We start from the raw sequence: 14373 nt of genomic DNA on the forward strand, positions 1-14373 counted from the left end.
TGGGTTAGTGCATTTGTAAACAGGAAGCTTGTTTTCTTGCGAAGAAGTTTCATTTTGTGTTTGGTAGTCCTTCTTTCTTAGGTCAACCGTTAGGCCTAATTAGAGTGAAATAGCTTTGATAGACATTCAGCAAAAATTGAATACAGAAAAAATCACAAAGCGTGAAGCGGCCTTCACGAATCTCTGTAAAAAGCCCCCTATATTTCAAAATATCATGATACAACTTAGTGTACAAGTCATGCGAAGCAAAAGTGAGTCTATGTACTTACCCGAGTCGTCCGTCCGTCCGTCCCCCCCGTCCGTCCGGACGTCCGTCCCCCCCCGTCCGTCCGGACGTCCGTCCGGCCGTCCGGAAAACTTTAACGTTGGATATTTCTTGGACACTATTCAGTCTATCAGTACCAAATTTGGCAAGATGGTGTATGATGACAAGGCCCCAAAAAACATACATAGCATCTTGACCTTGCTTCAAGGTCAAGGTCGCAGGGGCCATAAATGTTGTCTAAAAAACAGCTATTTTTCCCATTTTCCTCATTTTCTCTCAAGTTTTTGAGATTGAATACCTCACCTATATATGATATATAGGGCAAAGTAAGCCCCATCTTTTGATACCAGTTTGGTTTACCTTGCTTCAAGGTCAAGGTCACAGGAGCTCTTCAAAAATGGATTGTATACATATTTTGAAGTGACCTTGACCCTTAACTATGGAAGATAACTGTTTCAAACTTTAAAATTATGTGGGGCACATTTGGTCACATATGATCAAGGTCACTTTGACCCTTATGAAATGTGACCAAAATAAGGTAGTGAACCACTAAAAGTGACCATATCTCATGGTAGAAAGAGCCAATAAGCACCATTGTACTTCCTATGTCTTGAATTAACAGCTTTGTGTTGCATGACCTTGGATGTATTTTGGTAGGAAAAATGTGTAAAGCAGTTCTTAGTGTATGTCATTGCTAGGTTTAGTTATTTGACCTTGACCCTGAAGGTCAAGGTCATGTAAAGGTCAAGGTCAAGCATGTGAGTCGTATGGGCTTTGCCCTTCTTGTCTGTATTTAATTTTTGCTGAATGTGTATCAAAGCTATTTTACTCTAATTAGGCCTAACGGTTCACCTAAGAAAGAAGGACTACCAAACACAAAATGAAACTTCTTTGCACGAAAACAAGCTAGTTATCAGCAATAAACAACAAGTCGCGTAAGGCGAAAATACAACATTTAGTCAAGTAGCTGTCGAACTCACAGAATGAAACTGAACGCAATGCCATTTTTTCAGCAAGACCGTATACTCGTAGCATCGTCAGTCCACCGCTCATGGCAAAGGCAGTGAAATTGACAAGAAGAGCGGGGTAGTAGTTGCGCTAAGAAGGATAGCACGCTTTTCTGTACCTCTCTTTGTTTTAACTTTCTGAGCGTGTTTTTAATCCAAACATATCATATCTATATGTTTTTGGAATCAGGAACCGACAAGGAATAACATGAAAGTGTTTTTAAATTAATTTTGACAATTTAATTTTGATAATAATTTTTATATATTTAATTTTCAGAGCTTGTTTTTAATCCAAATATAACATATTTATATGTTTTTGGAATGACAAAATGATGGAGAATAAGATGAACGTAAATTTGGATCGTTAAATAAATTTTTATTTTTTTTTACAATTTTCAGATTTTTAATGACCAAAGTCATTAATTAATTTTTAAGCCACCAAGCTGAAATGCAATACCGAAGTCCGGGCTTCGTCAAAGATTACTTGACCAAAATTTCAACCAATTTGGTTGAAAAATGAGGGCGTGACAGTGCCGCCTCAACTTTCACGAAAAGCCGGATATGACGTCATCAAAGACATTTATCACAAAAATGAAAAAAAACGTTCGGGGATTTCATACCCAAGAACTCTCATGTCAAATTTCATAAAGATCGGTCCAGTAGTTTAGTGTGAATCGCTCTCCACACACACACACACACAGACACACGCACATACACCACGACCCTCGTCTCGATTCTCCCCCTCTACGTTAAAACATTTAGTCAAAACTTGACTAAATGTAAAAAGTGGTCCATATTAGGGGCCCTTCCCCTATTTTGGTCAAAAACGCAAATAACGTATATTATAGGAAAACAAATTGCGCTCGATAATTACCCTCGATGAATTTTTAGAACTAACACGTCACGCCACACTTTCAGAGTGACGTTTCTTTACTTTGACGTAATAGATTGCACGAGGCTTTAGAAGAGATCGAGGTTCCAAAACAAGCGTCTTCAAGTTAGCTGCCTCGACTGCAGGACATTTTCAGTAAAATACACGTAAGTACAGTACGTAGGATAAACAGAATACTTCATGGCAAGCTGTGTCGTACCAGATTTACACTCGTTGCTTTATCAAATAGCTTTATCGCTGTCCAATATTTTAAAAATCAATGTGCTTGCCCTTGAGTAGCTGTAAGATTCTGTGATGGCTTATATAAATTCTGGAGGATGTAATTTTGGTGCTATAAAGAACCGACGCGCTCACAAAACAAAACGAACACTAGAATTAGAAAATTAATTAAAGTTTATTGTGAATATGTCGATGTCATAGTAATTCGGAATCAGCTCATAATATCAATATATAAAAGGCTAAACATAAATCTATGGAGAGGCTAAGTAACCTATATCGGAGCGTGGCGGAAAAACTAATCTAAGTTTAGAAAGTGAATTAAAGCTAAAATGTGAAGTAGAAAGGACTAGCTTGAGTGAGAGTGCAGAACAGTAAAGTGTGAAGCGTGGAGCATGGAGCGAGGAGCGTGGAGCGAGAAGCGCGGAGCGGTGGAAACTGATAGAAAAGAAAAAACTAAACTTAGAATTCGAAACATCAAACTAAACATCAAAGGTGTCCTAAAAACATAAACATCAAAGATGGACGACAAAATGGCGGCCGAAACAAGATGGCGGCAAATCAATAAAAAATCACCAAGACAAAAATATGTTAGAAAAACCCTACATAGAATAAACGTAGGACACAGAAACGGAAAAAAAAAGACAAAGAAACGGACAGAAGACACAGAGACGGAAAGAAGACACAGAAACGGACAGAAGACAAAGAAACGGACAGAAGACACAGAAACGGACAGAAGACAAAGAAACGGACAGAAGACACAGAAACGGACAGAAGACACAGAAACGGACAGAAGACACAGAAACGGACAGAAGACAAAGAAACGGACAGAAGACACAGAAACGGACAGAAGACACAGAAACGGACAGAAGACACAGAAACGGACAGAAGACAAAGAAACGGACAGAAGACACAGAAACGGACAGAAAGTCATAACAAACAAAGATTCGAAACGAAAATTACACGAATTCGGTAAATAAAAGAAACATAGTCAGAAATGGATACTCGCCTTTGACAGCATCAATAATCTAAAACAGACTCAAGGCGAGCAACTGAACCTGATACTACAAAATAACTTAAAACAAAACTGGAGGCTGGCAGAAAACACTGGGCCCCGGAACAGAGCAAAAAAATCTATCTATCCTAAAACATCTTGTTCCGTGAACGGCTTCCCAGTAAGTGACGACGAATACAGGCTATCCACCACAGAGGTGAACTAAAAATACTGCGCGTTACTACAATATTACTGTTGCAAAACATGCGTCCCGTGCTCTCCGGGGAAAATCTCCATAGGCTGTCCAGCGTGAGCCATACAGGCACATGAAATTAATATCAGAAAAACGCCGGCCACACTCTCGTTTATAAATTAGTTCGTTACAATATTTAACGTCATTAAAACAAAACAAAGTTCGTACCAGGACGCTCATACTTAAAAAAGAAAACTAGAGGATACGGAGCGAGCTAGACCCGCACGCGAACCTACAGAGGTGGCTGCAAAATGGGAACAAATAGGGACAAAAGTGAAATAAGATAATAAAAGTGAAAAAACAAAAAGGGGAAGCCACCACCACGGAAAGTCGCATGCGAGTCAAGCTAAAAGCATGACAAAAAAACACAAGCAAAACAAAAAGAATCTAAATACACAGAAGGCTCCTTAGCAGGGGCATTCACAATCAACTCGTGTAAATCTGGTGCGACACAGCAAGCCATGTAGTATTCTATATCTCTCTCTCCACCTTTTTTTTCTTTATCTGTCTCCTTGACCGGGTGTAGCTTCACCGAGGCAGCCAGGTGGGTGTAGCCATGGCGGACCCTGCCACCATGTACAGCGGGGAGCCCTCCTGCCCGACCACCCGGTCGTCTAACGTGCTGAGGAACCGGATGAGCCAGGCCGCCCTCAGTCTGTTCCGGTCCAGCCAGGCCGCCCTGCCCCACGATCACTACAGCGTGCAGGAGGGGGCGTGTAGCAACGCGGGGGCGGAGGGCGGCAGAGCTACCACCACCACCACCACATCCGCCTCCCACGTCACACCCACCATCTGCGGTCCTGAGGAACCAGCGTCGGACAGCTTCCTGCCTGACAGAAAGTTGTCTGCAGAGGTGTAGCCAGCGTCGGAAAGCTTCCTGCCTGACAGAAAGTTGTCTGCTGAGGTGTAGAGGAACCAGCGTCGGACAGCTTCCTGCCTGACAGAAAGTTGTCTGCTGAGGTGTAGACATTTGGTTTCCTTTTTGGGGGATCACTGAAGATTGAAATGTTGCTGTTGTTGTCGTTATTGTTTTTCTGTGTTGCTTTTTGTGTTTTTTCCTCCTAATATAACACTCCTAAAATCTGAGCCCGAGAGAAAGGTGTGTACCGAATGTGCAGATTTGAGTGTTTTGCTTCCCCTACTTTCCTGCTTCTCGCCTCCCTCCCACACTGAGCGGCCTGGTGGACAAGGTGAGAACCCCTCCTGCTTCTTGCCTCCCTCCCACACTGTGCGGCCTGGTGGACAAGGTGAGAACCCCTCCTGCTTCTCGCCTCCCTCCCACACTGTGCGGCCTGGTGGACAAGGTGAGAACCCTTCCTGCTTCTCGCCTCCCTCCCACACTGAGCGGCCTGGTGGACAAGGTGAGAACCCTTCCTGCTTCTCGCCTCCCTCCCACACTGAGCGGCCTGGTGGACAAGGTGAGAACCCCTCCTGCTTCTCGCCTCCCTCCCACACTGTGCGGCCTGGTGGACAAGGTGAGAACCCCTCCTGCTTCTCGCCTCCCTCCCACACTGAGCGGCCTGGTGGACAAGGTGAGAACCCCTCCTGCTTCTTGCCTCCCTCCCACACTGAGCGGCCTGGTGGACAAGGTGAGAACCCCTCCTGCTTCTCGCCTCCCTCCCACACTGAGCGGCCTGGTGGACAAGGTGAGAACCCTTCCTGCTTCTCGCCTCCCTCCCACACTGAGCGGCCTGGTGGACAAGGTGAGAACCCCTCCTGCTTATCGCCTCCCTCCCACACTGTGCGGCCTGGTGGACAAGGTGAGAACCCCTCCTGCTTCTCGCCTCCCTCCCACACTGAGCGGCCTGGTGGACAAGGTGAGAACCCCTCCTGCTTCTTGCCTCCCTCCCACACTGTGCGGCCTGGTGGACAAGGTGAGAACCCCTCCTGCTTCTCGCCTCCCTCCCACACTGTGCGGCCTGGTGGACAAGGTGAGAACCCTTCCTGCTTCTCGCCTCCCTCCCACACTGAGCGGCCTGGTGGACAAGGTGAGAACCCTTCCTGCTTCTTGCCTCCCTCCCACACTGAGCGGCCTGGTGGACAAGGTGAGAACCCCTCCTGCTTCTCGCCTCCCTCCCACACTGTGCGGCCTGGTGGACAAGGTGAGAACCCCTCCTGCTTCTCGCCTCCCTCCCACACTGAGCGGCCTGGTGGACAAGGTGAGAACCCCTCCTGCTTCTTGCCTCCCTCCCACACTGTGCGGCCTGGTGGACAAGGTGAGAACCCCTCCTGCTTCTCGCCTCCCTCCCACACTGTGCGGCCTGGTGGACAAGGTGAGAACCCTTCCTGCTTCTCGCCTCCCTCCCACACTGAGCGGCCTGGTGGACAAGGTGAGAACCCTTCCTGCTTCTTGCCTCCCTCCCACACTGAGCGGCCTGGTGGACAAGGTGAGAACCCCTCCTGCTTCTTGCCTCCCTCCCACACTGAGCGGCCTGGTGGACAAGGTGAGAACCCCTCCTGCTTCTCGCCTCCCTCCCACACTGTGCGGCCTGGTGGACAAGGTGAGAACCCCTCCTGCTTCTCGCCTCCCTCCCACACTGAGCGGCCTGGTGGACAAGGTGAGAACCCCTCCTGCTTCTCGCCTCCCTCCCACACTGAGCGGCCTGGTGGACAAGGTGAGAAACCTTCCTGCTTCTCGCCTCCCTCCCACACTGAGCGGCCTGGTGGACAAGGTGAGAAACCTTCCTGCTTCTCGCCTCCCTCCCACACTGTGCGGCCTGGTGGACAAGGTGAGAACCCTTCCTGCTTCTCGCCTCCCTCCCACACTGTGCGGCCTGGTGGACAAGGTGAGAACCCTTCCTGCTTCTTGCCTCCCTCCCACACTGTGCGGCCTGGTGGACAAGGTGAGAACCCTTCCTGCTTCTCGCCTCCCTCCCACACTGTGCGGCCTGGTGGACAAGGTGAGAACCCTTCCTGCTTCTTGCCTCCCTCCCACACTGAGCGGCCTGGTGGACAAGGTGAGAACCCCTCCTGCTTCTCGCCTCCCTCCCACACTGAGCGGCCTGGTGGACAAGGTGAGAACCCTTCCTGCTTCTCGCCTCCCTCCCACACTGAGCGGCCTGGTGGACAAGGTGAGAACCCTTCCTGCTTCTCGCCTCCCTCCCACACTGTGCGGCCTGGTGGACAAGGTGAGAACCCTTCCTGCTTCTCGCCTCCCTCCCACACTGTGCGGCCTGGTGGACAAGGTGAGAACCCTTCCTGCTTCTCGCCTCCCTCCCACACTGTGCGGCCTGGTGGACAAGGTGAGAACCCTTCCTGCTTCTCGCCTCCCTCCCACACTGTGCGGCCTGGTGGACAAGGTGAGAACCCTTCCTGCTTCTCGCCTCCCTCCCACACTGAGCGGCCTGGTGGACAAGGTGAGAACCCCTCCTGCTTCTCGCCTCCCTCCCACACTGAGCGGCCTGGTGGACAAGGTGAGAACCCTTCCTGCTTCTCGCCTCCCTCCCACACTGAGCGGCCTGGTGGACAAGGTGAGAACCCCTCCTGCTTCTCGCCTCCCTCCCACACTGAGCGGCCTGGTGGACAAGGTGAGAACCCTTCCTGCTTCTCGCCTCCCTCCCACACTGTGCGGCCTGGTGGACAAGGTGAGAACCCCTCCTGCTTCTCGCCTCCCTCCCACACTGTGCGGCCTGGTGGACAAGGTGAGAACCCCTCCTGCTTCTCGCCTCCCTCCCACACTGTGCGGCCTGGTGGACAAGGTGAGAACCCCTCCTGCTTCTCGCCTCCCTCCCACACTGAGCGGCCTGGTGGACAAGGTGAGAACCCCTCCTGCTTCTCGCCTCCCTCCCACACTGAGCGGCCTGGTGGACAAGGTGAGAACCCCTCCTGCTTCTCGCCTCCCTCCCACACTGAGCGGCCTGGTGGACAAGGTGAGAACCCTTCCTGCTTCTCGCCTCCCTCCCACACTGTGCGGCCTGGTGGACAAGGTGAGAACCCCTCCTGCTTCTCGCCTCCCTCCCACACTGTGCGGCCTGGTGGACAAGGTGAGAACCCCTCCTGCTTCTCGCCTCCCTCCCACACTGTGCGGCCTGGTGGACAAGGTGAGAACCCCTCCTGCTTCTCGCCTCCCTCCCACACTGAGCGGCCTGGTGGACAAGGTGAGAACCCTTCCTGCTTCTCGCCTCCCTCCCACACTGTGCGGCCTGGTGGACAAGGTGAGAACCCCTCCTGCTTCTCGCCTCCCTCCCACACTGTGCGGCCTGGTGGACAAGGTGAGAACCCCTCCTGCTTCTCGCCTCCCTCCCACACTGTGCGGCCTGGTGGACAAGGTGAGAACCCTTCCTGCTTCTCGCCTCCCTCCCACACTGTGCGGCCTGGTGGACAAGGTGAGAACCCTTCCTGCTTCTTGCTTCCCTCCCACACTGAGCGGCCTGGTGGACAAGGTGAGAAACCTTCCTGCTTCTCGCCTCCCTCCCACACTGAGCGGCCTGGTGGACAAGGTGAGAACCCCTCCTGCTTCTCGCCTCCCTCCCACACTGAGCGGCCTGGTGGACAAGGTGAGAACCCCTCCTGCTTCTCGCCTCCCTCCCACACTGAGCGGCCTGGTGGACAAGGTGAGAACCCCTCCTGCTTCTCGCCTCCCTCCCACACTGAGCGGCCTGGTGGACAAGGTGAGAACCCTTCCTGCTTCTCGCCTCCCTCCCACACTGTGCGGCCTGGTGGACAAGGTGAGAACCCTTCCTGCTTCTCGCCTCCCTCCCACACTGTGCGGCCTGGTGGACAAGGTGAGAACCCTTCCTGCTTCTCGCCTCCCTCCCACACTGAGCGGCCTGGTGGACAAGGTGAGAACCCTTCCTGCTTCTCGCCTCCCTCCCACACTGAGCGGCCTGGTGGACAAGGTGATAACCCTTCCTGCTTCTCGCCTCCCTCCCACACTGTGCGGCCTGGTGGACAAGGTGAGAACCCCTCCTGCTTCTCGCCTCCCTCCCACACTGTGCGGCCTGGTGGACAAGGTGAGAACCCTTCCTGCTTCTCGCCTCCCTCCCACACTGTGCGGCCTGGTGGACAAGGTGAGAACCCTTCCTGCTTCTCGCCTCCCTCCCACACTGTGCGGCCTGGTGGACAAGGTGAGAACCCTTCCTGCTTCTCGCCTCCCTCCCACACTGTGCGGCCTGGTGGACAAGGTGAGAACCCTTCCTGCTTCTCGCCTCCCTCCCACACTGAGCGGCCTGGTGGACAAGGTGAGAACCCCTCCTGCTTCTCGCCTCCCTCCCACACTGAGCGGCCTGGTGGACAAGGTGAGAACCCCTCCTGCTTCTCGCCTCCCTCCCACACTGAGCGGCCTGGTGGACAAGGTGAGAACCCCTCCTGCTTCTCGCCTCCCTCCCACACTGAGCGGCCTGGTGGACAAGGTGAGAACCCCTCCTGCTTCTCGCCTCCCTCCCACACTGAGCGGCCTGGTGGACAAGGTGAGAACCCTTCCTGCTTCTCGCCTCCCTCCCACACTGAGCGGCCTGGTGGACAAGGTGAGAACCCTTCCTGCTTCTCGCCTCCCTCCCACACTGAGCGGCCTGGTGGACAAGGTGAGAACCCCTCCTGCTTCTCGCCTCCCTCCCACACTGAGCGGCCTGGTGGACAAGGTGAGAACCCCTCCTGCTTCTCGCCTCCCTCCCACACTGAGCGGCCTGGTGGACAAGCGTGATAACCCTTCCTGCCCGAGAGAAAGGTGTCTTCCCAAGTATACACATTTCTTTTTGGATGGCGTGAGATTTGAGTTTTTTTTCTCTTCAGTTGCCTCTTCAAAATGGAGTTGTTTGACAAAATACACACTCCGTTAACAGGCGAATATAATATAATCGGTCTCACAACTTGAATTGCAGATTTGACTTGCAATTATTTCAGTTTCTGTTGATGTTGTTCTTAATATTTTATGAGTGTTGTGTACTTTGGAACTGTTTATTATTGTTCTGATTCGTTCCAAGTAATGCGTAACGATTTGTTTGCTGTCGTTGTGAATGCTCCCTGTGTTGACACGAGACAGACTTGATTAAAAACAAAGCACCTCGGAACGAGTCGAGTTACGTTGATTAAAAACAAAGCTCGTCATTAAGAAATGAGTCGAGTTACGTTGATTAAAAACAAAGCTCATCATTAAGGAATGAGTCGAGTTACGTTGATTAAAAACAAAGCTCATCATTAAGGAATGAGTCGAGTTACGTTGATGAGCGAACACGGTTGAGGTGCACGAAGCAAAGCTGGCTCCCACTTTGGGTGAAATAAAGCGCATAGGGTATAGTACCTATTTAACGCCCACACCCCACTTTGGGTGAAATAAAGCGCATAGGGTATAGTACCTATTTAACGCCCACACCCCACTTTGGGTGAAATAAAGCGCATAGGGTATAGTACCTATTTAACGCCCACACTCCACTTTGGGTAAAATAAAGCGCATAGGGTATAGTACCTAGTTAACGCCCACACCCCACTTTGGGTGAAATAAAGCGCATAGGGTAGAGTACCTGGTTAACGCCCACACCCCACTTTGGGTGAAATAAAGTGCATACACGCACGCGCGCACGCACATAATTATTCACACACACACACACACACACGTACACTCTCACACACACACACACTCTCTCACAAACACACATACACAAACACACACTTTCTCTCACACACACAAATACACATACACACACACACACACACACACAGAGGCATCACACACACACACACACAGAGAAACACACACACTCACTCACGCTACACGCACACACACACACACACACACAGAAACACACACAGAAACACACACACACACTCGCTCACACACACAGAAACATGCACACAGGCATCATACTTATTTCATTTTATTTCTGAATCTAAGCAATTCAATTGAATATTTGAACAATGAATCAAAGCAGCACGATGTCTATCTCTTTAAATATCTTTAGACATTTCGGCGAATGAAAAACCAACAAGCAAACACAAATAACGCGTCAACCGTTTGAATCGGACTTTATCTGTGAGAACAGTTTCAGGCCATTTTCCGAGTTCCTTATGAGAAAGTGAAAGTCGTGTGAAAACGCTGACTCTGTGTACGGGCAAAGGGAGGCAAGTCACACGGCTTAATCGCTGAACTGAACAATGGGTTACGTACCTTGACCGCAGAATTTCAATGAATTTGACATATTCCCCAGTTTGTATTTCCCCAAAAGATTATTTTGATTTCCCTCTGAATTTAGACACCACTTTTGATCGCGACGTTAGAACTCTCAATTTCGGTAATTGGGACGAGACAGACAGAACAATGAGCAGACACTGCTCCGAGTATATTCATTTCCTGTGGGGACGTTAAGGACCCATAGTTCAGTTCATTCACTGCACTTAGTTGATTGCCCGTGTTACGAAACTACCGGCATTTTATGGTATTTTTGATAGCTGTATTGTTGATAACGTCAGCTGTTACAAATACAAACAAGAACAACAGCTGATACAAATACAAACAAGAACAACAGCTGATACAAATACAAACAAGAACAACAGCTGATACAAATGCAAACAAGAACAACAGCTGATACAAATACAAACAAGAACAACAGCTGATACAAATACAAACAAGAACAACAGCTGTTACAAATACAAACAAGAACAACAGCTGATACAAATACAAACAAGAACAAACAGCTGATACAAATACAAACAAGAACAACAGCTGATACAAATACAAACAAGAACAGCTGATACAAATATAAACAAGAAAAACAACTGATACAAATACAAACAAGAACAACAGCTGATACAAATACAAACAAGAACAACAGCTGATACTAATACAAACAAGAAAAACAACTGATACAAATACAAACAAGAACACCAGCTGATACAAATACAAACAAAAAGAGCAAAAGCAAACAAACGCAAGATGAGTCTTTGGCTGCAGCACACTCACAAGTTACTGGCATAAACAGACAGTGACATGTGTGTGATAACATTCCAATGTCAATATCCATAACACGAGATGTCTCACTGGCTGCAGCACACTCACAAGTTACTGGCATAAACAGACAGTGACATGTGTGTGATAACATTCCAATGTTAATATTCATAACACGAGATGTCTCACTGGCTGCAGCTCACTCATTGGCATAAACAGACTGTGCCTATGTGTGTGATAACATTCCAATGTTAATATTCATAACACGAGATGTCTCACTGGCTGCAGCTCACTCATTGGCATAAACAGACTGTGCCTATGTGTGTGATAACATTCAAATGTTAATATTCATAACACGAGATGTCTCACTGGCCGCCGCCAGGTCACGTGTACCATCTGACCGACAGACATACACAGGTGTCCATGTGTGTGACAATGTCAGTATTCATAACACGAGATGTGTCGCTGGCTGCAACGACGTTGGTTGACTGATGGGCATAAACAGATCGGGGATTTCCATGTGTGCAATATCATTTCAAAAGTAAATATTCATAACACAAGATCGGTGATGGGTTGGCAGGGTGGCCCACAATTCCACAGCCCTAACGCTGCCCAGAGGTGTGGTGTCAGAGTTGTGACGAGCTGTGGAGAGGTGTGATGTCAGTGTTGTGACGAGCTGTGGAGAGGTGTGATGTCAGTGTTGTGACGAGCTGTGGAGAGGTGTGGTGTCCGTGTTGTGACGAGCTGTGGAGAGGTGTGATGTCAGTGTTGTGACGAGCTGTGGAGAGGTGTGGTGTCAGTGTTGTGACGAGCTGTGGAGAGGTGTGGTGTCAGTGTTGTGACGAGCTGTGGAGAGGTGTGGTGTCAGTGTTGTGACGAGCTGTGGAGAGGTGTGGTGTCAGTGTTGTGACGAGCTGTGGAGAGGTGTGGTATCAGTGTTGTGACGAGCTGTGGAGAGGTGTGGTGTCAGTGTTGTGACGAGCTGTGGAGAGGTGTGGTATCGGTGTTGTGACGAGCTGTGGTGTGGTGTCAGTGTTGTGACGAGCTGTGGAGAGGTGTGGTGTCAGTGTTGTGACGAGCTGTGGAGAGGTGTGGTGTCAGTGTTGTGACGAGCAGTGGAGAGGTGTGGTGTCAGTGTTGTGATGAGCTGTGGAGAGGTGTGATGTCAGTGTTGTGACGAGCTGTGGAGAGGTGTGGTGTCCGTGTTGTGTGGAGCTGTGGAGCTGTGTCAGTATTCATAACACGAGATGTGTCGCTGGCTGCAACGACGTTGGTTGACTGATGGGCATAAACCGATCGGGGATTTCCATGTGTGCAATATCATTTCAAAAGTAAATATTCATAACACAAGATCGGTGATGGGATGGCAGGGTGGCCCACAATTCCACAGCCCTAACGCTGCCCAGAGGTGTGGTGTCAGAGTTGTGACGAGCTGTGGAGAGGTGTGATGTCAGTGTTGTGACGAGCTGTGGAGAGGTGTGATGTCAGTGTTGTGACGAGCTGTGGAGAGGTGTGGTGTCCGTGTTGTGACGAGCTGTGGAGAGGTGTGATGTCAGTGTTGTGACGAGCTGTGGAGAGGTGTGGTGTCAGTGTTGTGACGAGCTGTGGAGAGGTGTGGTGTCAGTGTTGTGACGAGCTGTGGAGAGGTGTGGTGTCAGTGTTGTGACGAGCTGTGGAGAGGTGTGGTGTCAGTGTTGTGACGAGCTGTGGAGAGGTGTGGTATCAGAGATGTGACGAGCTGTGGAGAGGTGTGGTATCAGTGTTGTGACGAGCTGTGGAGAGGTGTGGTGTCAGTGTTGTGACGAGCTGTGGAGAGGTGTGGTATCAGTGTTGTGACGAGCTGTGGTGTGGTGTCAGTGTTGTGACGAGCTGTGGAGAGGTGTGGTGTCAGTGTTGTGACGAGCTGTGGAGAGGTGTGGTGTCAGTGTTGTGACGAGCAGTGGAGAGGTGTGGTGTCAGTGTTGTGATGAGCTGTGGAGAGGTGTGGTGTCCGTGTTGTGACGAGCTGTGGAGAGGTGTGGTGTCCGTGTTGTGACGAGCTGTGGAGAGGTGTGGTATCAGTGTTGTGACGAGCTGTGGAGATGTGTGGTATCAGTGTTGTGACGAGCTGTGGTATCAGTGTTGTGACGAGGTGTGGTGTCAGTGTTATGACGAGCTGTGGAGATGTGTGGTATCAGTGTTGTGACGAGCTGTGGAGAGGTGTGGTATCAGAGTTGTGACGAGCTGTGGAGAGGTGTGGTATCAGTGTTGTGACGAGCTGTGGAGATGTGTGGTATCAGTGTTGTGACGAGCTGTGGAGAGGTGTGGTATCAGTGTTGTGACGAGCTGTGGAGAGGTGTGGTATCAGTGTTGTGACGAGGTGTGGTGTCAGTGTTATGACGAGCTGTGGAGAGGTGTGGTGTCCGTGTTGTGACGAGCTGTGGAGAGGTGTGGTGTCAGAGTTGTGACGAGCTGTGGAGAGGTGTGGTATCAGTGTTGTGACGAGCTGTGGAGATGTGTGGTATCAGTGTTGTGACGAGCTGTGGAGAGGTGTGGTATCAGTGTTGTGACGAGCTGTGGAGAGGTGTGGTGTCCGTGTTGTGACGAGCTGTGGAGAGGTGTGGTGTCAGTGTTGTGACGAGCTGGTGGCCCACAACGTCCCTAACGCTGCCTAGAGGTGTGGTGTCAGTGTTGTGACGAGATGGAGGCACCGAGAGACGACGTGGCCCGTGTAATGTTGGTTGCGTCGCCTTTACCTCGCATTTTGTGGCACAGGAAGACTCTGAAACAAACACAAGGTAGAGGTGGCTGTGGAATATAGACATGGGAACTAGGCGACTGACAGATATACAAACACAACGATCGACTTACACACACACACACATACA

At 50.1% G+C, this 14373-nt stretch overlaps 3 protein-coding genes across 4 annotated transcripts in view; 2 read left to right on the forward strand and 1 right to left on the reverse strand.

Annotated features, from left to right (window-relative positions):
* Positions 1-4824, forward strand: part of LOC138946627 (QRFP-like peptide receptor) — a 35350-nt gene extending 30526 nt beyond the window's left edge. Inside the window, exon 7 of the mRNA XM_070318070.1 lies at positions 4154-4824. Within this exon, the coding sequence (XP_070174171.1) occupies positions 4154-4486 (333 nt within the window). The 3' untranslated portion in view covers positions 4487-4824. The remainder of the gene's footprint in view (positions 1-4153) is intronic.
* Positions 4633-12164, forward strand: LOC138946792 (uncharacterized). Its single transcript, XM_070318194.1, has 3 exons — positions 4633-4640; positions 4802-9206; positions 12087-12164. Exons 1-3 carry the CDS (start codon positions 4633-4635, stop codon positions 12162-12164), a joined length of 4491 nt encoding a protein of 1496 aa, XP_070174295.1.
* The window catches only part of LOC138946819 (somatostatin receptor type 2-like), a 49000-nt gene continuing 45050 nt past the window's right edge, over positions 10424-14373 (reverse strand). For both annotated transcript variants that reach the window (XM_070318221.1, XM_070318223.1), the window contains one exon: positions 10424-14267. In XM_070318221.1, the coding sequence (XP_070174322.1) occupies positions 14171-14267 (97 nt within the window). In that variant the 3' untranslated portion in view covers positions 10424-14170. The remainder of the gene's footprint in view (positions 14268-14373) is intronic.

Source organism: Littorina saxatilis, linkage group LG14 (genome assembly GCF_037325665.1).
Source record: "Littorina saxatilis isolate snail1 linkage group LG14, US_GU_Lsax_2.0, whole genome shotgun sequence".
In the NCBI taxonomy this organism is placed as follows: Eukaryota; Metazoa; Mollusca; class Gastropoda; order Littorinimorpha; family Littorinidae; genus Littorina; species Littorina saxatilis.